General features: G+C 41.2%; 1 protein-coding gene and 1 long non-coding RNA gene across 2 annotated transcripts; both read left to right on the top strand.

Annotated features, from left to right (window-relative positions):
• The first annotated feature begins 304 nt into the window (after positions 1 to 304).
• LOC141017745 (adhesion G protein-coupled receptor F5-like) lies at positions 305 to 18481 on the top strand. The gene is made up of 22 exons (XM_073492476.1): positions 305 to 406; positions 530 to 581; positions 712 to 855; positions 1145 to 1318; positions 3897 to 4052; positions 4167 to 4337; positions 4581 to 4610; positions 5212 to 5367; positions 5482 to 5577; positions 7882 to 7970; positions 8074 to 8135; positions 9516 to 9637; positions 9805 to 10020; positions 10668 to 10874; positions 11021 to 11158; positions 11254 to 11435; positions 12161 to 12325; positions 12411 to 13790; positions 14977 to 15018; positions 16868 to 16918; positions 17018 to 17084; positions 18060 to 18481. The coding sequence occupies exons 1-22, from the start codon at positions 305 to 307 to the stop codon at positions 18116 to 18118; spliced, it is 3861 nt and encodes a 1286-aa protein (XP_073348577.1). The 3' UTR covers positions 18119 to 18481.
• LOC141017543 (uncharacterized) lies at positions 5615 to 6631 on the top strand. Its single transcript, XR_012180657.1, has 3 exons — positions 5615 to 5652; positions 5896 to 5925; positions 6482 to 6631. It is a non-coding gene; the product is annotated as an uncharacterized lncRNA (long non-coding RNA).
• Positions 18482 to 23475: the final 4994 nt, after the last annotated feature.

Raw genomic sequence — 23475 nt, 5'->3', positions numbered from 1 at the left:
ACACAGATTGCAGCTTGTGGGAACAGAAAACAAAACCAAATGCCATGTTAATCAGAATAAACAGATTGTTTCTCGTCGGCAGGAGGTAGAGTGACCCGCTCTAGATCAGGTCGCCTGAATGCTGTACGCTGTAACAGTAGAGCATTTGACGAGGTGGAAGTGAGAACATGTTGGTATTAAACACCTTGTCATTTCAAACATCTACGCTGCCGTCAGCTATCAGCTTATCCCACAAGGAATAAATGTATACTGACTGATTCAGCACTTAGGAGTCACTGTGTTGCTTGTGTTCTCTGTAGTCGGGATGACATTACCAAAGGCAGCTGGATGTGCGGCATTGCTTCTGGTCATATACTACATTCTGCAGACTCAGGACTTCAGCCAGTTTCAGAGTGTACTCCTTGAGGTAAGAGTAAAAAATTCATTAATAAGAATTTAGTATTAGTGGCAATACTCAAGGATGCACAATTTAACATAACATATTTAGTTACAGTAAGTGATCAGATGGAAATGATTTTTCTTCTGTCAGGATTTGACGGGTGTGAAAGCATCACACATTCAGGCCCGAGAAAAAAGAGCAAGTGAGTCACATTTTGATAGTATCAACAGAAAGCATCAAGTGTTCTCAACAGTGCAAAGATATAATGAATCTATAGTTCTCGTGTCACTTTAGTATAAAGTAAACGTGGATACTGTTTGATGTCTTCCCAGCTACCTCAAATTCCTCTGATTATGAACTCCAAGCGGTTGTTGAACTCTCGGACCTGGAGCGTCTCCAAACGCTCTTGAACACACTCAGTCTGCCGTTACAGATCAACAGCACTGTTGAAATCACCAGCATTGACACCACAACAGGTAATTCCAACCTTTTAATTTTGTTTCCCCATTCTTTGCCAAAGGTAAACAATGGGGAAACAAAATTAAAGGAACTTACAAGGAACTTTTAACTGGTTATGAAACAGTGCCAAATCCAGATCAAGATCTGTACGACAGAAGGTGGTAGTACCTCTTTTGTCCACAGGGGCCGCCAGTATCTACAAAAAAATGAAAGTTCCTTGTAGCAGCTTTAAAAATATTCTGACCATACCAGTAAACATGTCATTAAATGATAATGATGCTGTGTCCTTCTGTCCCCTTCACGTAGTGTGTTCATTAAATATGACTGGATACCAGTGCAGATGTGAGCAGGGCTTTGCTTGGTCGTATAACAGCTGCATTACCCACGGAGCCTGTGACGCCATCATCGGTGACACGTGCGGATGCATCAATGCACTTCCAGCTGATGGCCAGTACTGCCAGCCGAACACCAGTCAACCAGGTACCACCCAGTACAACCAACAGAGCCGAGGTCCCACTCATTACATATGAGCGCACACTGAGATGTGCGTCATCTGGGGAAAAAACCTTCCTGTTAATGTTCACTGAGGTGCATCTGAGGTATTTTATTTGAGCAACAGAAAAATACTGCACTTTTTACTCCACTACATTTAGCGTAGTGGAGTAATAATTCTTGTTAAGTTACGGATGAAGATAAAAAAACAAACATACTGAGCCTGTTGAATACAGTGCATTGTTATGCAGTAACTTAACCCCCTGTGGGTTCACAGGAAGAAATGTAGCCGTGAATTTCACAGTTACTAACTGGCAGCTGTGGACAATTAACTCACTGTAAAACTGTAATACTATACTGTAATATTATACAGTACATTGTTGGTGACTGTAATCATATACAGGACACACACCGATCAGGCGTAACATTATGACCACCTGCCTAATACTGTGAAGGTTCCCCTTGTGCAGCCAAAACAGCTCTGACCTGTCAAGACATGGACTTCAGCCCTCTGAGGGTCCTGTGGTGTCTGGCACCAGGGCGTTTTATAGTGGATCCTCTGGTCCTGTATGTTGGGGGGTGGTGCCTCCATGGATCAGACCTGCTCCAGCACGTCTTACAGATGCTCGATCAGATTGGGATCTGGGGAATTTGGAGGCCCGGTCAACACCTCGGGCCCTTTATTGTGCTCCTCGAGCTGTTCCTGAGCAGTGTGTGTGTGTGTCCGGGCACATTGTCCTGCTGGGGGGCCACTGCCATCAGGTAGTGTTGTTGTGATGAGGGGGTGCACTTGGTCCACAACATTGATCATCGCGTTGTGATGAGATGATCCATGTTATTCACGTCACCTGTCAGTGGGTTTAATGTTGGGTCTGATCAGTTTATGTATGTACTGTCATTTTTGGCTGAATACACGATATTCTACTGTGAAATCCACAGTAATTTATTGTGGATTTCTACTTTTACTCAAAGCTTCTACAAGGAACTTTTGTATTGATGCTGGTGGCCCCTCTGCACAAAAAGGTGATAATGGTGAAGCAGAGTTTACTTTGTTTTTTGTGCCGTGCCACCAGACGACAGAGCAGCTTCTGTCCGCAGGCTGTGATGCTTCTTAATTCATTGTCAGCCATAAAAATATTTACAGTCTTTATCCGGATAAGTCGTAATCTTCCATTAATACGTTTTAATTATACAGAAATAGCTTTTCACTGATAGTCTTCTTTGCTTACGTAGGTCAAGCAGAAGCGTTTAACTGAGACTACATTTACATAAGTTCAATTTAAAGGAAGGAAATTCTACGTATTACTCCACCACAGTCATTCTGCAGCTATAGTTACTTGCAGATACAGATTTTACATATCAGGTTATAAAATATTATGCCTGGTTGTAGCTGAACAAACAACATTAAAATACAGATCACACATTAATCCATTATTAACAATTTGATTTTTTTTTAAAAAACAAGGTTGTTTATAAGTGTTGTTTATACACTTGTTAGTCATAAATTGTTCCCTACGCTGTGAGAAGACTCATTTAAAATGAGGAGGACCATAACTGAAGAACATTTGGGTAAATGTTTGCAGTCTTCTATCAACTTTTGGATTTTAGGGTAATTGCCTGTTTTGGCCAGCAGATGGTGCTAAATGCTCTGTTTGTGGTTGTATTGGGCTGATGACTTATGCTTTTAAATGTATTTTGTTTTAATGAGAAGCTGCTCTGCGTGATGGGCACACTGGTTTTTACTTTCCTGATTCGAGTAACCACCTGTGACAGAAAAAGGTTACACTTCCTCATGTTCGTCTACAACAACTAAATGAACTGTAATCACATAGTTGTCTCAGTGAGGTGAAGAATTTGTCGCATTCAGACGGATAAAATCTCTACTCAGGTTTGATTGTAAAGATTACGATGGTTCTGCTCCATGTCCTAAAAGCCACATCTTGAATGAGAAAAATGTATTTTCACTTTGCATGGAAGAACAAGAGTGTTCAGTTGGAGTGTAAAATACAGGTCATAGGTGTCGTTTACACTGGCGACCATACTTTGGGTATAACTGCCCAACAGCATGTGCAGGAATACTGTTACTGTTCATGCCCAAGGTGTTCAGCTGTCTGCTGAAGTTTCAGTTCAAATGTCTTCGGCCTTTTTTAAACAACTTGCCGTCTGCAGTTCATTATGGTACTGTGCAGTGTAGCGAGCTGCTGTATTTTTCTACCCTTGTCTCATTGGATCTCCCCAATACATTTAGAAACAAACACCATTTAGAAAATGTTTTTTCATCTGAGGCCTGGACAAACATTTAACATTAGTATTGTGATACTATAAGGGCTGCTAACTTGATTTTTGTTTTGATGTTGTTTTGTCTTTTTGCAGAGCCAACACCATCACCTACACCACCAAACAGTATGACACATAAAATGTAGAGAAATGTAGGAGGCATCCTAACAAGATTAATGTATTCTAGGCAAACACAAATGACAGAAACAATGAAAAAATGGAGATTTGATACCTAAACAGTTTGTAGTGATAACATGTGTGATGGTTTTTCTCTGGTTCTGCTCCACAGACCCGGTGGACATTGACTTAGTCCTTGACCTGCGTGTTCCTGTCTCCAGTGCGCCATCAGGTTTCATTGATCTATTCAGGCAAACTGTGAACGGTTTCCCGTTGCCCTTCTCCATCACTCAGTCTTTAAGAGTAGTGGGCTTAAATTTCACCACAGGTAAGACCCATCACTTGCTTTCTTGTTACCTTATTTCATTTGTATGGCTCATTAAATGCCTCATTATCAAATATGTTCTGATTTCAAAACCTCCGGCTGAACTTTCTGTCACAGGGTGCTCCCCAAACTCCACTGGAGGAGGACTGCAGTGTGAGTGTGAGGAGCACTTTGCTTGGTCATGTGACACGTGTAACAGCTTCGGCGTGTGCAGCAACGCCACTGGACCAACCTGCGGGTGCATAAATGGACTTCCTTCTGATGGACAGTTCTGTGAACCAATCACAGGTAAGCGTTGTTATGTTGTGGCTGTTTCAGTAAAAGTTATGCAAAAGGTCACCGAATCAACACCGACTGTATCTGCATGGCTGTCCTGCAGATGTTGACATAAACATGGTTGTGTTATGTTAAGTTGTCTGTTAAACATGGAGTCACGTGTAAAGTGATGATGATGATGTTTATGCATTGTGATTAGTAACTAGCAGCAGACAAACATGGTGTAATCATTTAATCTCCAATGTTGCTCCACAGATGTGATTCCATGTCCGCCCACAACTCCAGGTATGGGACACATTTGTAGTTGGTCAGAGTCTGAAGTCATTGAACACAGTTGTGGGAGAAAATAAATGAATGAAAAAGAGCATTTATTGATACCAAGTGTTGCACAGAGATGCATTCAACAACACCACTGACAACAACAACAAAAACAACAACACCACTGACAACAACAACACCACTGACAACAACACCAACACCACTGACAACAACAACAAAAACAACAACACCACTGACAACAACAACACCACTGACAACAACAACAACAACACCACCGAGCGGTAAGACACATAAAATATAGACAAGTGTACACAGAGCATCCGTGTGTGTGTTTCTGATGATTTCTATTGACTCTGTAAAATCAATAAAATTGCATCTGCTGTATCTGTGGTAACTACACGCATATTGAAACGGTTTGCAAGTACAAATATTTGCCTGTAGGCTCGTAACAAATGGCACAAATCCTGTAAAGTTTCAGTTCAGGTTACCTCAGAGGTTTGATGAAAACTAAACATCAGCAACACTCAGAGCAAGATAATTCTTCATGATATTGTTGTTCGTGCTGCTGACAGAATGTGTGATGGTTTTCTCTGGTTCTGCTCCACAGACCCGGTGGACATTGACTTAGTCCTTGAGCTGCGTGTTCCTGTCTCCAGTGCACCATCAGGTTTCATTGATCTATTCAGGCAAACTGTGAACGGTTTCCCGTTGCCCTTCTCCATCACTCAGTCTTTAAGAGTAGTGGGCTTAAATTTCACCACAGGTAAGACCCATCACTTGCTTTCTTGTTACCTTATTTCATTTGTATGGCTCATTAAATGCCTCATTATCAAATATGTTCTGATTTCAAAACCTCCGGCTGAACTTTCTGTCACAGGGTGCTCCCCAAACTCCACTGGAGGAGGACTGCAGTGTGAGTGTGAGGAGCACTTTGCTTGGTCATGTGACACGTGTAACAGCTTCGGCGTGTGCAGCAACGCCACTAGACCAACCTGCGGGTGCATAAATGGACTTCCTTCTGATGGACAGTTCTGTGAACCAATCACAGGTAAGCGTTGTTATGTTGTGGCTGTTTCAGTAAAAGTTATGCAAAAGGTCACCGAATCAACACCGACTGTATCTGCATGGCTGTCCTGCAGATGTTGACATAAACATGGTTGTGTTATGTTAAGTTGTCTGTTAAACATGGAGTCACGTGTAAAGTGATGATGATGATGTTTATGCATTGTGATTAGTAACTAGCAGCAGACAAACATGGTGTAATCATTTAATCTCCAATGTTGCTCCACAGATGTGATTCCATGTCCGCCCACAACTCCAGGTATGGGACACGTTTGTAGTTGGTCAGAGTCTGAAGTCATTGAACACAGTTGTGGGAGAAAATAAATGAATGAAAAAGAGCATTTATTGATACCAAGTGTTGCACAGAGATGCATTCAACAACACCACTGACAACAACAACAAAAACAACAACACCACTGACAACAACAACAACACTACTGACAACAACACCAACACCACTGACAACAACAACAACAACACCACCGAGCGGTAAGACACATAAAATATAGATAAGTGTACACAGAGCATCCGTGTGTGTGTTTCTGATGATTTCTATTGACTCTGTAAAATCAATAAAATTGCATCTGCTGTATCTGTGGTAACTACACGCATATTGAAACGGTTTGCAAGTACAAATATTTGCCTGTAGGCTCGTAACAAATGGCACAAATCCTGTAAAGTTTCAGTTCAGGTTACCTCAGAGGTTTGATGAAAACTAAACATCAGCAACACTCAGAGCAAGATAATTCTTCATGATATTGTTGTTCGTGCTGCTGACAGAATGTGTGATGGTTTTCTCTGGTTCTGCTCCACAGACCCGGTGGACATTGACTTAGTCCTTGAGCTGCGTGTTCCTGTCTCCAGTGTGCCATCAGGTTTCATTGATCTATTCAGGCAAACTGTGAACGGTTTCCCGTTGCCCTTCTCCATCACTCAGTCTTTAAGAGTAGTGGGCTTAAATTTCACCACAGGTAAGACCCATCACTTGCTTTCTTGTTACCTTATTTCATTTGTGTTGCACAGAGATGCATTCAACAACACCACTGACAACAACAACAAAAACAACAACACCACTGACAACAACAACAACACCACTGACAACAACAACAACAACAGAATGTATGACTCATAAAATGTAGAAAATAATAAAGATGAAGAGCGAAGAGAGGTGAAGGACATTTACAGACACTATCTCCAATGTTGATCCACAGTTGTCACTCAAGGCCTCATCTCTTTGTTTTGTGTGGATATAGTTGATCAGAGTCTTGTCGTGGAAAACGCTCGGTGGAAAGTGAAAAATAATATTGATCTAAAAGAGCATTTATTGATTCTACTTTTCTACATCAGGGACGACAACAACACCGATGACGACAACAACAACACCGATGACAAATACAACAATGAACACGACCACAACGATGACAACAACAACAACACCGATGACAAATACAACAATGAACACGACCACACCGATGACGACAACAACAACACCGATGACAAATACAACAATGAACACGACCACACCGATGACAACAACAACAACACCGATGACAAATACAACAATGAACACGACCACACCGATGACGACAACAACAACACCGATGACAAATACAACAATGAACACGACCACACCGATGACAACAACAACAACACCGATGACAAATACAACAATGAACACGACCACACCGATGACAACAACAACAACACCGATGACAAATACAACAATGAACACGACCACACCGATGACGACAACAACAACACCGATGACAAATACAACAATGAACACGACCACACCGATGATGACAACGACCACACCGATGACGAAAACAACAACAATGAACACAACCACACCGATGATGACAACAACAACACTGATGACAAATACAACAATGAACACAACCACACCGATGATGACAACAACAACACTGATGACAAATACAACAATGAACACAACCACACCGATGATGACAACAACAACACCGATGACAACAACAACCACACCGATGACAACAACAACAACACTGATGACAACAACAATGAACACAACCACACCGATGACGACAACACCACCGATGACAACAACCACTCCAGTGACAACAATGCCAAGTACAGAACCCCTCATAACAGAAGGTATTACACATCAAATGTATGAATGATATCACGTGTCTCTCATGAAATTGTAAATGAAATTGCATAACAACTGTTTGTGTTGCAGAGAGGAACTTCTCGTTTAGCTTGGACATAGACTTTCGAGAGTCATACAATAACCCAACCGATGAGGTTTACCAAAACACTTTTAATGCTGTAAGTCTGGATGTCTCACTTTGTTTTCACACTATTGTGTCACACAGCACACACACTGTTGATGCAATGAATTTGCCATATTTGGTCCTGTTTCCTCAAACAGATTAACCAGCAAGCGAAGGAGCACATCTCAGGTCCAAGCACGGCAAATTTAATCAGGTTCAGGTACGTCAGACTTTTCTTTTGACTTTACTCACATTTGTTAACTTGATATTTAAACTTATTTGCACAATAGAGTGATAGCAAATATGTCTTTGCCTCATATTTTGAGGGTGTAGTCGCTACATTGGAAATCAGAATTATTTGCATTATTTTTGGCCATGCTGCTAGCATCGCTGTAGAGATGACGGTGTTGGTCAGTCAATATGTCAACAACTGTTGGATAGATTGACATGAAGTTTTGCACATACATTCAGGGTTCCCAGACGATGAATCCCATTAACCTCAGTGATCCTCTAGCACTGACAGTGGGTCGAAGTTTTCCTTATTTAGTTAAATAACTCCCTTATGACTTTGGTGACCCCTTAACTTTTCCTTTAAAGTCCCCATGAAACAGAGGGAGGAGTGTTATGCTGTAAAAACGGTCAGGTAGGGAGGAACTTGTCGCAAGTATGGATTGACGTTTACAGTAGCCAATAGCATTTGTGCCGAATGTAAATTATGCATCTCGCCATGCAGCTAGATGTCAAAGTAGCCAATTCTGCCCAACCCAGAGCTCCTGTGAATACAGGCAATTTTGTGATAAGAGTGCTGGCAAAGCATAAACCGAGCCGTACCAACACAGCATCCAAGAGCAAAGTCTGACAGAGTCAGTTTGACAGGGAAGTATCAAGGTGGTTTCCTTGCCAGGTTTGGCTCCTGGCACCCTGGGACTGAGTCAGTAGTAACTGTCAGCTGCAACAAGCAGCATTAAAGCATTTGTCCATCAGAAAAACTCAGTAGACCCCCTTGGTACTGGATTTGCTGGATTTGTTGTCAAACTGGCCACAGTTGGGACCTGGTACACTTAGCAGCTGTTAGCATTTACTTAAGCAACAAGTTAAGCCATCTGTTCATCTAGAAACTATAAACCACAGAGGGCTCAGCATCAGAATCCTGGGAACCACCGTGCAGCCTAAAAAAGTTAACTCCGACGACTCTCTTACGATCGGTGCAGCGCAGCTCACGTATCATTGCTAGTTTCTGACCAATACAGTTGTCATAATCCAACAAAAAGCCGGTGTAATGTTGAAGGCGCTGAATTTTTCCTGCTATTCAAATATCTTGTTGTTCAGACAGTAAAAGGATCCTACATAGGCGAGTTCAGAACGCGCGTACACTCCCTTTATGAGTTAGAAAGGCTGCTTTCTACGACAGAACGTCACCGTTGAATGTTGATGTATTTACGAGTTGTTTCAAAAAAATCCCCAAAGTGTTTATGTCCTGTAGCAAGCACAGCAAATTCAACATCAAGAAAAGTTTTCTTGCTTTCAAAGTCTATCACTGACTGAACATTTGTGACAACATTACCTGTTTGTGATATTTTATTGGGATTTTGTGTTACAGGAGTGGAAGTACCATCGCTGACTACTCTATAAGCGCAACCAGTTTTGATGAAGACGAAATTAATGCATTTCAAACAGGGATATTTAGGCAGCTGGGAGAAATATATCCCATACTATATGACAGTAAGACAGTTTTACACATATTTGAATATTTTTTTAGAGAAACAACATTTTCTGTAATTAAAAAAAAAAATGTAGATAAGCTTTTTTTTTAGATGTGAGATGTGTGATCATTTAGTTCAGAACTGTTGTATAATAACTGTCTGACTCTTGTGTCTGTTTTCTTAAAGGCAAAGATTTTTTAAGAGTTGAGCCATCCGATGTATTTATTGGAAACAGAGTGACTGTGACATGTGGTCCTCCACCGGACAATCTCAATTTAGTTGACTGGCGCGCAGAGTGGAGACGTAACAACGTGTTGATACGAGAAGATAGTGAACACAGCTTTTCAACAGCGGACGGAGAAGCAAAACTGACAGTGTCAAATTTTTTTAGCACTGACAATGGTAAGAAATAGATCCAGTACGTTGCTGTCAAGATGTTCAATTTTGTCACTCTCATATTCGGTATGTTTGATTTTTTTTCAGAATGTAAAACACCATAGTGACATACAACCAAGATAAACATCTTGAAGATGAAGGATTTATATCCCCTTTTTGCCTAAATGACAGTCTGCGCTCGAGCTGATATGGACACAAAGCTTCTTGTAATGTCACAGAATGCTCGGCTTCCTCGGTCTTCAAGAGCCCCACATAATGTTCACGGTCTTCTTTGGTCGACAAGTAATTCGTACAAGCATTTTAGGTGCGTTTGGGGTCCAAGTATTCTGTGACATTAGAAGAAGCTTTGTGAAACGCTGTCCATGTCGGCTCCAGTGTCTGCTGTCAGGACTGTTCAGGCAAAAGGAGATATGAAGGGGATATAATAATAATAATAATAATAATAATAATAATAATTATAACAATAATATTAATAATAACAATGATTAAAGTTGGACTTTAAAGGTATGGCTACTGCTCAAGTCTCCTTAATCAACTCTTCCACCCCAAAATATTTGCTGTAGAAGCAGCTGATAGTGACGTAACCCCACATCATTTTGCAGAACTGACTTCACATTGATTTGATGTTAACTCATGATCACCTTTAATTTCAGGACTTTATGAATGCACGCTGACAGACAACAACACGACCCGACCTGGACTGAGGTTTAGGCAGAGAGCAGGAAATGAAATCATTCTCAGAGAGACACCTGTGATCCGAGTGAAACCAGTCAGAATTAAAGTGGAATGTGTACCTCAACAGGTGGAACTGCAGTGCAGCGTCAACAGTCCCTACGAGGTCGAGTTTCAAGGCGTAGCAGGTAAACCAAGTACCATGAAGCTAATCTGCTATTAGGAACTTTTTACATATCAATGTAGTTCTCAAACAACTATTTTAAATAATGTATATACAAATGTAGTATTTGGACCCCCGTTTCCAAGTTGAAGGTTGTTGTTGTTTTTATAGCTGTTTCAGGTACAGACATAAGTTTCAATGCACAAATTTCAAGCTCCGACTGTACGAGCACAGAAAAGAAGTTCACTTGTCAAGTGAAGAACTTTGGGCAGTTTAGCAGAGAAATAGCACTGGAGTTATCCACGGAGGGTGCGTATTTATCCAGACATTGGAGCATTTTTATACATTTCAGGTCATGATATTTCTTCCTGTAATTAAAAAACAAACTATTTCTTTCTCTCCAGAATTTGCCTGTAAGGACGACCCTGTCTTTGGTGATGGACAAGTCAATGACCAAGCTGTAGGTCCCTGTGAGGAGAACGAGGTGGGAGAGCAAATTGCGTTTTGTAATGAAAGTGGCCTATGGAAAGTTCTACGAGACAGCTGCATTCTCCAAGTGGTTCAGGACCTGCTTAATCAGTCGGAGGTGACCCAATTTTTTCCTGTCTAACACTAAATGTAACCATCCAGAGAGGTGGATTTAGTGATTTGTGCCTTATTTTCACCCTTCCTCTAGTTGAGAACGTTGACATTGGCACCATATTGTAAGAATAGAAGTTAAATGTACCACAACTTGTTGATTCTAGTGACCCCTTTGCACAAAAGGTGACAATAGTGAAATAAAGTAAACTTTGTTTTGGTGCCGTACGACCAGACGACAGCGCAGCTTATTTGTTAAGGCTATGAGGCTCCTCGATTCATCCTCAGCACTCTGCCATAAAAAAAAAATATATACCTTAATACTTATTTAAAGTGACTATGAGGAACATTTAAGTGTTTATGAAACAGACTCTGACTCCGGTGCCGGTGTCGTACCACTTTAACCCGGTTAAGTCAGAATCCAGCCCGGTGAGCGGCAGCAAGATTAACCAATTTGTCACTGATGATCTCGTTTGCGTACTCTGTGTAGGTCATTTAGAGGTGTGCCTCATAACCAGCTTCATATACTACCAGTGAAGTATAGTTAAAGTTAGTCTAGATCTTTAATTAACCACCTGCTGATTCTGTAGCAGTACTTCTATTTACATAACACTTTTGTTAGATTTTCCTACAAACAAAAACTCTAGAGAATAATGTATTCAGTGAATACAGAATTTGACACTTTCGATAGCGTCTGACGCTAATGCTTGTTTTTTCTTCACAATCTCACAGGCTTTGAACGTTAATTCACTGCCGGTGTTCTTGGACCAACTCGGGGACGTCACTGAGAACTTCACTGCGGAAATAGTTGAATCCCCTGCAACCATTACTGCCATTGTTGAAATACTCAGCAATATAGCATTGTTAGGAAGCCCAATAAATAGAGTTTTAATGGAGGTATGTGAATTCATCCACTGAAGTTTACACGTCCAATACACACTACATTTCACATGATCTAATATCCTCTTTTCTTTTAATTTAGGATGTCCTACGAACCGCAGGAGTTCTCACCACAGATGATGCAAGGGATTCATGGGTATTTCTAAACTCCAATGACACCAGTAACATGCTTCCAACAAGAAGTAACGTCCCCACAACTGAAAGTGTCAGCTCAACATTATTGCTGTCTCTCGAAAACATCACAGGCAGCCTCACGAATGACTCTTTTGACATTGACACACCCTTTATTCTCTTGAACAAAACTGCATTCACAGAAACTTTCAACGCTGACTTTAATTCCTCAGTGGGGATCGACGTGCAAGAGTCTGACGGAGGACGACAGTCAATCACTGTGATAACATTCGCCTCAATGGACAACATCCTCCCTGCAAGAGACGAAGCCAATTCAACCTCCAATGTCATTAATGGGAGAGTCGTACTCGTTCGGTCCAATAGCACCATCAACAACGTTTCGTTCACATTTGATGTCATTAACACAACTCTGACAAACCCTCAGTGTGTTTTCTGGAACTTCAGTCTCTTCAGCGGTCTCGGGGGATGGGACGACGAGGGCTGCGAGTTGGAATTCAATGTAAACGACACTGTCACCTGCAACTGCAACCACCTGACCTCGTTCTCCATCCTAATGTCACCCTTCAGTCCAAACAACCCGGTGTTGGATATCATAACCTACATTGGAGTTGGCATATCCATGGCCTCCCTGGTCATATGCCTCATCATTGAAGCTGTCATATGGAGGAAAATCAGGAAGAACAACACATCTTATTTGCGTCACGTTTCCGTTGTTAACATCGCTGTGTCTCTCCTGATTGCAAACATTTGGTTTATTATTGGGGCGGCCATCACAGATGAAGAGGTGAAAAACCGAGCGGCATGCTCTACAGCCACTTTTTTTATCCATTTTTTCTACCTGGCCCTGTTCTTCTGGATGTTCGCCTCGGCTCTGCTGTTGCTGTACCGCACAGTCAATGTCTTCGACGGGGGTTTGTCTAAAAAATCGATGTTGGCTATTGGATTCGTTCTAGGCTACGGGGGACCGCTCATAATTGCGATCATAACTATAGCTGTAACTGAGCCCAGACAAGTTTACATCCGACAAACCGGGGAATGCTGGCTCAACTGGGATGAGTCCATGGCTCTGCTGGCATTTGTGATCCCTGCGTTGTTAATAGTGGCGATAAACTTTGTAATCCTGCTGGTGGTGATATACAAAATGTTGAGGAGAAGGGCTGTGGGAGACGCTGCACAAGCCGCCGAGAGGCACGTTCTGGTGGTTATTCTGAGGAGTTTGGCCGTCCTCACACCTTTTTTTGGATTAACGTGGGCTCTGGGAGTCGGAACCATGACCCCCCCGTACAACGAAGGAGTACATATTTCATTTGCGTTCTTCAATTCACTGCAGGTACAAACACAATAATACTTGTCTTCGTGTATTATTATCAGGGCTGTGCTGTAGGTCATTGGTTTACATTCACACGTTCTCACTCCAAACCTGTCAAATACGGCAGCTTGGTCAGCGGCCTTAAGCTTCAAACTGTGACACTCTACATACACCTCCAGTGAAAAATGTGAAGCCTGCCTCAAAATAAAGCTCATAAATATGGCTTCTGTACTGTTATTAACTTTGTGAAATGGTCACAGTTTCGTTATGTGTAGGGACATAAAACTACTTGGTTAGGTTTAGGAAAAGATTATACTTTGGGTTAAATAACTGCACTCAGTCTCATAACTTGTAACTCACATCATGTAACTGGTTGCTATAAAAATAACATTATGTACAATCTTATTCGTTGTCTAACATTAGGCTAAATTATTCCGAACCGCCTGCTCTCTCTGGCCGACCGACCACTGCCGGGTGAACGCGTCACGATAGATAGTGACTTAACAGATATTTATTTACATGGAAATCTTCGAGATTATTACTTTAACTTAACTTATGTGACGTAACTTTAAAAAAGAATCACTCTTTACTCTTGGACACAAACGAGACGTGAACTCCAGTCTGCATAGGGAACCATGTGAATGACACATCCAACGACTTTTCTCGCCGTTTGTGCCGCTGCAGCAGAGGAGCGACCGCAGCGCTAAACTCAGAAGCGTAGCGCCGACGACAGGGCCGCTGTATTTGATGCGCTGGGAGTGAGAATGGGCTGCTGTTGTCACGTAGTCGTCATATTTTATGACATCGAGGCCCGAAAACAATCCTCAAACAAAACACTTTGTTTTTTAATAAAGTGATTTAATTGATTACATTCAGCTGCTGTGGTTATATGAATGTTGCTGACCACTACATTAAAGGTGGAATTCAAGAGATTCAGGAGGGATGGATGGATAAATGATTGTTGAGTCTCCTTCACAAACTGAGGATGAGACTGATCAAAACTTCATTGCAAAAAGCTGCACAGCATGCAAACACTAATTTTGGATTCAAAAGTCAAAGAGTATCAGTACAGCCCTAAGTAAGACCATTATTATTCTATTTAAATCCTTTATATTACTGTCATCCAGTGGACTTTGAATATGGAGTTTGCCTTTTGTCATTGACGCTCTCTAACACGCTGATGTTACTCTGTGTTTCTTCTTTAAAGGGTTTCTTTATTTTGGTATTTGGAACGCTGTTCGACAGAAAGGTACGTACGTCTCACTGTTCAATTTTAATTACCTGCCCACTTGAATGAAGGGAAAGTCCGTCCTAAACTTGCTTGTGGACAGCAGACAGAAAGTGATCAATCTCAAGAAAGCGTGATTAATGAAACAAATTCATTGTGATTGAGATAAAGATATTTTCTCTTGATTTGACAAACAAAAGCGCTCACAGAAATAGGCATTACATTACATTTATTTACAATCCATACTCCCAAGAAATCTGGATGCTGTGTACGACTTAAATAAAAACAACATGCAGCAATTTGCAAACAAACTCACAAAGTGTTCCCAAAAAATGGCAGAGCAAGAAAACATGCGAGGGAAATAACTGAATAATCCGTCCCTGAGTCTGAAGACTTATTTTAGTAGAATTTTACCACAACGTTTGTCCCAGTGAAGGTTTCCCCCTCTGTCTTGACAATTGCAAACATGTTACAAGATCATCTACCAGAAATACGTGCTCGCTCAATGCTTGAACAGGGCATTTAGTACAACCTTTATGAACATCTACAGACAAACAAGTATAAATTGCAATACAGCTTTATACTGCTGAGCTTGTCTACTGACGTCAAAACACCACCTTTAAGTTACGGTCCCTTCAGGCAGCCGTTTCAGGGGGTTCCTCTGACCAGAAAGACAACTTACAAGAACTATTTTATTCCAACTACAATATGCATTTTAAACAAGGCGAAATAGACACGACTCTTTTAATGTAGCTTTGCAGACGTGCTCTTAACTTGTGTAATTTTATGTGAGTTTCATGGGTGTGAATGTGTTTTTCATGTTGATCGTGTTATGCTTTGTATGGAATCTGGACCCAAATGCACGACTCAAACAACAGGTTTCAGCAGAAAATAACAAGTTTTTAGTGTTCAAATGTGCAACACAAGTGCAAGGGGGAGGGGTGGTGCGTAGTCCCAGGATCCAACTGTGGCTCGTGAAGTCTCCAGCGAGGGCGAGAGTGAGTGTCTAGATGTAGCGTCTGCCACGGGGTAATGGCGGCGCCGCGGCACGGCGCAGTGAGGTCCGTCTCTCGAGCTCATCACACTGAGGGGAAACACAGGAGAGCAGGCAGCAGGCAGGCAGAAGCAAACAGGTGAACACAAGGCAAGTCCAGCAGTCTGAGGCAGGGTAGGAAAAACACAGCAGTATTAGCCACACAAGCTAACAACAGGATACAAAAGCAAAACCACGGAGGAGCCAGGAAGCAAACAACCACGTGTACTGATGAAATGATCTGGCAGCGAGCAGGAGGGAATCCAGAGTCTTTACAGAAGGTTGATTATCTGAGTGGAAACACCTGGCGCTACCTGTGGAGGGCGACCACGCCCACACGCACACACACAGAACAGACAGGGGGAATAATACAGACAGGGAATGACAACACACACATAAAAAGGGAGAAGGGAGGGCTGCCACGATGAGGATCATGACAGATCGAGCCCCAACCGAAGGTCATGTTTTCTGTCACTATGTGATTGACAATAAAGTTTGAATGATTCTAAACGTCAAAACAAAACAAAACAAAAAGTTAAATTAGTTCGACAAATAAGCGTAATAAAATGAAACGCATGTTACAAAGTGTATTCCACTGACAAGCATTGACACGCCTGAAAAGGTTTCTTGAATGTTGAACGGTCGCCTGTAATAAACACAAACAGTAAAGCAGTTTGCAGGAGGACGTTTTGCAGGGAGCATATTAGCTCTCATCACTCGCTGTCCGACAGGGAGCTACTATGGTCAAAGTAAAGTGGTGGTAGGGATCAAAGTTTTTCACTGAAAGTTGTTTGAGTTTCATAGCAATGTGCTAATTTTTGAGAATTTACTTTTCAGGTGCGGTCAGAGATAGCAATAAAGTCACAAACTTCCTCGAGTGGGACAAGGGTAAGCACAGTTTTCTTAAACATATATATTTTTTTATTTATTTATTTTTCCCCCGAAACAATCTCAATACTGTGGTTTTTGCTTTTGTTCATGTTTTAGAGCACCAGTGCTGGAAACTCATCATCAAGTGGATTTGGCTTTTTCCGAAACTTGAGAAGAGGAAGAGGTAAGGCAACAATTAAGAAAAGAAAGAAAACTAAATCCTAAAGGCAAAACTTCTAAATATGAATAAGATTAATAAGATTAATAAGATTAATAAGATTACCTACATGGATTGACATTTCAGTAGAGACATCGTCTACACCCGGAGTATTTTAATGTCTTATTTTAAGGGGTGTTCACCTGGTTTTACATCGAGCACCTCCAAATGGTAAAAAGATCACCTTTCAGCCGAGGCTGCACTTTCAGGACCCTAGTTTAACACTTTTTGTTATAATTATAAGGTTGATTCCACCTAAATAATACTTTGATTCATTATTTATAGTGTAAAGATAATATCAAGGAACAATTCAAGAGAACACAATGTGACCGGAAGTTATAAGTCAGCTGGTCCAATCTCCAGTCCATCAGGTCTCAACGACTCTGAGAGAGAATTTTTTACTTTTACTTACCACTTGAATGGTCATCCGTCTGTCTTCATTTGTTCGTCTATCGAATAAAACTTTGTTCACTTTCAGTACTCACACTTACTTGTTGTCCGTCTAACTCTCGTCTACGTGCGTCTTACCGTCTATCTCCAAAATGGTTTCTCCAATTCAGTAGGTGGCGTTGTGGTGAAAAACTAGGGTCCTAGAAATGCAGTTTGAAAGTGCAGCTTCCGCTGCTGCAGCTACACCCTGCTCTATTTATTAAATCACAGTTATGCTATATAGTTAATGTTAAATAGCTAATGTTGTCATGCACACTAAACTATGACAATAAAGGGCTAGTGCCACTGTTCACATCATATCGTGCCACTGTAATTACTGGCAGCCACATCCGGAAAACTGTTCCTCTGAGTTGTAACTCTGCATCAACAACCCGTGTGGCAAAATGGCTGCAATTATCACCAATTCAAATAATTTCTTGTATCTGGTTTCGCTTGTTCACAATCATCCCATCATGTGACACTGAATCACTTTGTTGTGTTGCTGTTTTTCAGATGGCTACAATTTATCATCTAGTGCCTCCGGTGTTTCTCAGTCCTTCACCGACACATGATGATCTCTGCAGAGGCCTCTGGTCAGTCGACAACCACCCAATCGAACAAGCAGCTTCACTTTTTTTTTTTTTCTTTTGTCAACGCTATAATTTATGAAGGATTTGAAGTTCAGTGTAACAATCATGAAGAGCGAGGGAAAGACAGACAAAAGCGTTTGTTTAATGTCATATTTTTAAGTTGGATCTTGTCAAAGCTCCGCTCACAGAAGCATCAGGTAATTCACACCAGCAGAAATATGTATTAGAATGTGTAGTGTGTAAAGTAATGATGGTTTTATTGTTGTAATTGACAAAAAGGATGTATTTTATATGATGACTTTTCAAAGTGAATAGAGTTGCACTTTGTGTGTGTGTGTGTGTGTGTGTGTGTGTGTGTGTGTGTGTGTGTGTGTGTGTGTGTGTGTGTGTGTGTGTGTGTGTGAACTTGTACTTCCTGCACGTGGTTTTAAGGTTTCGTAGTAACAAAAGTTATCGTGACCTTACGCCGTGCAGGATCAGAGATTGCACAGTACAAACAAGATAAAGGTTTTGTTTGGACATTTAAAAGTATTCATCACATCGTTCTTAAACATCGAAAGTAGATGCAAAATGGCTCTGGGTTTGGTTTACTTTGCCAATCAAATCAGTGAGATGACGACAGGCTGTCTTACACAGATCAGTGAGGTTGTTTACCCAAGGGTTGGCATCACAATGACAAACTGACTTGGACAGGACAATCAGTCAAATCAAAGTGCAAGCAGGTACTGGAAATAACCCAGAGAGAGTAAGAAAGGCTCGTTTTTAATATGGAGCGTCTGATTATTATTTTATTATGCTGAGCAGCAGGAACAAATCTCTCAAAATTACCCAGAGCACCATTTTCCCCACCTTTCTGTCCCACCATGTAGACTCACATCTCTTATGGGGATGAACTGCAAGTTGTTGTTGTTATTTCAGCGTCCTTCTGATCCATTTATTGAGTCAGATCACAGAGAAATCTCTTTGTTTTGGGTTCATTCTGATGTGATAAGACAGATTAATTTAGTCTACGTCTACTTGCTGCTCACTATTGATTTTAACACACCTGTTAAGAAGCTGCCACTCAGCTGAGGCGATGGACGGACGCTCTGCAGCTGAGACCTGGACACCGGTCGGCCTCAGGTAGAGCTGGAAGCTGCCGTCATCCAGACGGGACAAATTCACCCAGCTGGGTGCCGCGGCAATAAAAATGTATAATCCCACGAACAAATTTGTGCCTGTAATGCAAGGTGAATACTTTCTTCATGTTTGGTCTGAACGCACCATGAGACTGAGGAGGCTTCGACAGCTCTGACAGTAATGATGTGCACAGGAACCGTTCAGTAATATTGTATTTTATCATTTTACAAATATGTGTTTATTTAGACTGTAATTAAAACTTTCTAAAGCTACAGGTGGAGGTTTTGTTAAAGACATGAAGGAATTTATTTCATTTAATGCAGAACAGTGTTTGCACAGTTCATTGTATTTTGATTGTTTTAATCATTTTATGGGATTTATGAATATAAAAAAAGACATCTATGTAAATATTGTGATTGATGTAAAACATTCAATCATTTGTTTTGAAAAAATGGCATTACATTTTCTTTGATGAGGTCTTCAAAAGGCCTTGAAAAGCATTAAAAACTGATTTCAAAATGTGTGTAGATGTGCTGTCTGTTCGGTCGCTTAAAAAAGAGATTTAGCCCAGAGTTTTTAAAGTTTGGGAGTGAAGAACAGAGAAAAGTAGCAAATAAGATCACTGGCACTGAGAACATGAATGTAAAACAAGTCCTATATAATTTACCAGCAAAGTCATAGCTGCTGCTTGCAGGGCGCCACAGGCTACAGTTCATATCACACAGAGGTAGTCATCAACTGCACATGTGGAGAATTTGTAAAAAAAAAACCAAACTTGTATGTCAGATCCTGCTTTCCACAAACCGGTTCATCTGCCACATTCTTTTCCATTATAGTCAAAAGGTGTGTCTACCTGCGTCTACCTGCGTCTACCTGTGTCACTGTGCAGTGACTTTAAATGTCACAGAGCGGTACAGCTGAACAGGAAATGCTCAGTATGTTCTGTAGGTGTGGCTGAAGTCACTGAGGCCTCATTACTGCCAGTGTATCAGTATTTTAATGTTCAACTCTCTTCAATGAAATCCCACAAACATCAATATTAAAATAAACATGCATGTCAAAATGTGTAGGAGCTTCAACAGCAACTTGACTTTATCCAGTGAATAAAATATCCATGTTAGTGTTCATTCTGTTTTGCTACACACAAAGAAAGTAGATGACATCCCTCCAGTTGTCAGATCTCTACACCGGCTCCCCGTCTGCCAAAGGACAGATTTCAACATCCTGCTGTTGGTTTATAAAGCGCTGAATGGTTTCTGATCTGCTGCTACTTTCTGAACCATCCAGACCTCTGAGGTCGTCAGGTTCAGTTCTGCTTTCAGTCCCTGGAGTCAAAACTAACATGAAGAAGCAGCGTTCAGTTATTATGAACCACATATCTGAAACAAACTCCCAGAAAACTGTGACTTTTATTCTTTAGTCTTGTCTCTTTTAAACTTTTTCTATTTTAGCTTACTTTCCTATTTCTTCACTTGTCTTGATGTTGTGTTTCTTGATGTCGTCTTACTTGTTTTTAATGTCTTTTAATGTAATTTTGCCCCTGTAAAGCACATTGAGTTGCCTTTTGTCTGAATTGTGCTTTACAAATAAACTTGCCTTGAATTACCCTCCAAGCAAAGTGCTTTTGAGCGGACTGGGTCAGTAACAACACCCTCACTGTGCGTGTCCCATCCGGCCTGTGGTGATGTTTGTGTTGTTTGCCCCTCTGAGGCTGCTGAGTGGTTTGCATAGCCTGATACAGTGGCACTGATACCGCGATAGTGGGTCAACAGTCATTATTTCCACTTGCATTAATGTGGCCACATGTTGACTGAGAGGATTCATATGACTCACAGTCTGTCTCCATGTGGCCTGGTAATCTGACACAAAGGCATTGTTTGAGAAATGCCCTGCACAGAGACATCCACAGGAATGTGTCACAGGCTGTACCACACTGACATTTCTACAGAACTACATGTTTATCACCTGACTTTGACATCAGCAGGTGGATGGGATGGTTGCGAAATTACAGCTGACAAGGCTGCCAAGCCAGCGACCGCAGTTCAGTCTGCATTTAGGCATTTTAAGTATGAAACCAGTGAGTGTTTTTTGAGGGTGCATGGCGTTTCAACATTTGTAAGTGTGACACCACCACTTCAGGAGATCTTGGTACATTTTCAGCTGTCTCTGTGGCAAAGCAGGAATTTTAGACCAAACCATTGTGTTTTCCTAACCAGAGGTTGTTGTGTAGTAGGAGCACAGAGTTGTGACAAGACAAAAATAGAAAATTTAACCCAAAGCCTAGTTTATTTAACAGACGTGTGAGCGGTATCAATCTTCAAAATGTCTAATGTTTAAATATTTGTTTTAAACCATTATCATCAATCTCAATCCATAAACTTAGAAAAGAAAACTGTCTCACTAAATTAAGACAAGAAAAGAAAAAAATATATTCATTCATTTTGATTTATTGGACAGTTTACAGTGAAAAGAAACAGAATAAAGTCCAGGCCTATGTTCTTGTAGCAGAGCTGGAAGTCTGCGAAGGTCATTACATAATTGTTGCTGCTATGCAAATACCCAACATGTGTTAGTTTGCTCACCTAAAGTAAAGGACGGATTATAAAAAGTAGACAAGAATCACTTGATTGCTTTGTTTGCTCTTGACAGAGAAGGAGAGGAGCCTGTTCCAGAGTTCGACGCACTGACAGTCAGTTTAAATTAGCTGCCTGACCTTGAAGAGCTGATGTGTGTCGTGACTGAAGCTGGGACATTTAAATGAGCAGGGAAGCCATGAGAAAATGCAAAGAGAAGACGTTTAAAGGAGATTAATGGCTGGGTTTGTTCCCCAAACAAAAGAAGTGGTTTATATTTTTTGCCTAAAAAAAAACTTTAACGTTTATTGCTTTGAATCCACGGGTGAATCTCATATCCACAACTTAACATGTTATTCTGGAATAGAATTATAAATAAAGCTTTGGACCACAGGAGGAACTGGTTTCCAATTTTAATTTATTGTTCAAAGCAAATTAAACAGAAATCCAGTAGTATTCCTGCAGACAGACAGAACAGAGACAGCAGTGACCCCCCAATCGGAGAAAATGAAAATATTCACAACACTCCTGTTAAACCACTGACACGTTTGTGCTAAGCTACTGAGCTTAGAGGCTGAAGCCAGTTTTCGTGGTGACCAAACTGTGTAACTACATCATCACATGATGCTCTGCAGCCAAATAAGCTAACATTGTTAAAGAAAGTCTCCAAAGTGGTTGTTAGATCTTTTGAGTCACAAATAACTCGAGTCACGATCATAACTGGAGCCATTCGGTCCAATGAAATTTGGAAAGTCTAGAACAGCCACACGACCAAATTATTTTATCCCCACTCAGGTTTGCTGGGCGCTAAACTGGACGTTGGCCGGCTCGGTCGGTGGAAGTCTGTCGTGCTCACGCTCTGTGGGCCGCACAACACGGAAGATCCACATATTGTTATCGCCGGGAAGTCGAGCTTTTTTGGCTTCATGCGCCTTTTGAGCAGCTTTCATAGGAAGGACTGGGGCTCCGTCTCCATGGCTGTGTCCAGGTGTTAATGTAACGTCCTCGGTGTAAACCCAGCGTGACATCACCCACTAGTCCATGGACTACTGCTTTTCAGGCTTGAGCGTTACGACTGTCGTTATGTTCTTTAATAAGCTGTGTTGAAAGAAGTATTTGGATCTTTTACTTCGAGGAGACAATGACATCACCTGTGTTGGCTATAAAAGTTATACACTTGTGCTGTTGTACAGTATCAGTGAGGCTGCACATGAAATCTGAGCTCTGTGCTTTCAGTTGAAGATTGACTGACAGGTGTACATCATGATATTCTGCTCTGCTCCAGGTTTCTTCCTCACTCATGGAGGAAATGTTGGGTCTCTGTAAATAAATTAAATAATCAAGGAGTTTGGTTTAGACCTGCTCAGTTTGGAAAGTGTCATGAGATGACTATCGTTGTGAATTGGCGCAGTACAAATAAAGATTGATTGACTGATTCTCCTTTCTCTGGACCAGTGAAGCAGTTATAGGTGGTTTAACATGTTCGATATTGGGCTTGACTGAATTAAAGGGGGCCCTGGCGGAGATATGCACTCTGAGTTTCATTCTAGTTGTTGATGAATTAACGTGTCAGCATTTTAATAATGCAGAGCTTATCTTACTGATTTTATTCACTGCTGGGTGTTTTAATTGTATTTATGCCTTATA

This window comes from Pagrus major, chromosome 22 (genome assembly GCF_040436345.1).
Source record: "Pagrus major chromosome 22, Pma_NU_1.0".
NCBI lineage: Eukaryota > Metazoa > Chordata > Actinopteri > Spariformes > Sparidae > Pagrus > Pagrus major.
This window is presented reverse-complemented; position numbering and strand designations above follow the sequence as displayed.